At 50.8% G+C, this 1757-nt stretch overlaps 1 protein-coding gene across 1 annotated transcript in view; it reads right to left on the reverse strand.

The window, feature by feature from the left end:
* Positions 1-1200: 1200 nt before the first annotated feature.
* Positions 1201-1757, reverse strand: part of LOC106935190 (inositol monophosphatase 1-like) — a 15230-nt gene continuing 14673 nt past the window's right edge. The window contains exons 8-9 of the mRNA XM_015015543.1: positions 1457-1608; positions 1201-1385 (exon numbers count right to left, since the gene is read on the reverse strand). Coding sequence (XP_014871029.1) covers positions 1216-1385; positions 1457-1608 — 322 coding nt within the window. The 3' untranslated portion in view covers positions 1201-1215. The remainder of the gene's footprint in view (positions 1386-1456; positions 1609-1757) is intronic.

Raw genomic sequence — 1757 nt, forward strand, 5'->3', positions numbered from 1 at the left:
TACTATTTATGCAGCGATATTCCATTACTGACGATTAGACATTTTCTACCGCTGAGAGAAAACAACTGCGCATGTCTCAGAGCGCCGCGTGCGAGTGAAAGGTGGGGAGGGGAGGGGGGAGAAACAGAAACACGTAGTTGATTGGATTTTAATCGGTGCATTTTGCATCCACTGAAAACAAAGATGTTAACAAATAAACTGAACAGTGTGCTGCACGTTTAGTGGTATTTTCACAGTTGCGGTCTAGACTGGTCTTGAAATAAAATGCCGAGTCCTCAGAGGCCGAGACCGAGATCATCAGAAAATGGTCTTAAGACCAGTCTCGAGACCAAGACCAATTTCGAGTACCACAACACTGTTAACCGGTAACAATAACAGCTCACTCTCTAAGTTAACCTGAAGAAAAATTATACAAAGATCTGAAATTACATTAAATTTAATAATAAAGAGGCAGGCTATTATAAAGAAATGTCTAAACTCCAGCTTTCTGTTTATGTATTCATCTTCAGTCAGTTTAATAGATGAACTCTCACCTCGCCCAGACATTTATATCGTTTGTGTTCATGTTGGCGACGGGATTTGACTCCTGCATTCATCCACACAGAAACATCTACAGGTCAGTAACGTCACGATGCGCTTCGCCACCCATTTGTTGCGACCGGGATGATATGAAGTTTATGTTCCGGTATTTTCAGTAAAGGCTACGTATCTAAAGCCGCCCGCCGTGTTCAGTCTCTACCTGTAGAAATCCTCCTCAGCTCTGAACCAGCAGCTCCGGAGCAGAAAGGCTGCCGGACTCCCGGATCGCTCCGGTTATTTAAGGAAGTTTATTGGTCCCCGAAAACGATGAAAACCCGGAATTATCACCAATCAGTAAAATCCCCACGGGCCGAACTTGAAAATTGAATGTTGTGCAGCCAACACTTAGCTTTCGTCAACAACTCAGAGGCGGAAGTCAGAGCTCCGCGCAACGCAAATAATGTTCCGGCCGGAACACGGCGCGCTAAATGATAAAACATAAACTAACGAAGCTTCGAGGGACTCGAACCACTCCAGGAATCGTTTCAGCCCTTATGCGTACGCACAAGTCGATTCGTCTGTCGGTTCTGTTGCTGGGAGGTGGGAAGCAGCTGATGAATGGGTCAGAGGTGGTTCTGTTGAGCAGAACCTGCTGGGCAGAATAAAGACTCGGACTCTGTGTTCTGGCTGGACCGTTTAATCAGAGGCAGCAGGCGGCAGGTCATCTCTGACCGGCCCCTCGGGGGCGATCCGCGGCGCGTCGTCTCTGTCCGGCCTGTAGGGGGCGATATGCTCCACCAGCTGAAGCGCCACGCTGCGGTTGTTGGCCGCCAAGATCCTCCTGGACATCAGGTCCGCGTCTCCACCTAGCCAGAGACAGACATGTGAGGCGGCGGCGGTAGCAGTGGCGGAACATGGCGTGCCGCGGCGTCCTCACCGTCCACATCCATCACAACTCCTCCGGCCTCCAGAACCAGCAAAGATCCGGCAGCAATGTCCCAGACGTGCATCCCCATCTCATAGTAGGCCTCCACGCAGCCGGACGCAACCAGGCTCAGGTTGACGGCCGCGGTGCCGGCGCCGCGCACCCTGGAGACACACAGGGTCAGATACAGGCAACGGAGGGCAACAAAGGGCAAGAAGGGGGCAACAAACAACACACAGTTGTACCAGCAGCACGAAGACAAGTCCATGTGTACTTCAGGTACTGCAGGTACTTCAGGTACTGCAGGTACTAC

This window comes from Poecilia latipinna, unplaced genomic scaffold (assembly GCF_001443285.1).
Source record: "Poecilia latipinna isolate Pla-1442-1.1 unplaced genomic scaffold, P_latipinna-1.0 Scaffold1924, whole genome shotgun sequence".
In the NCBI taxonomy this organism is placed as follows: Eukaryota; Metazoa; Chordata; class Actinopteri; order Cyprinodontiformes; family Poeciliidae; genus Poecilia; species Poecilia latipinna.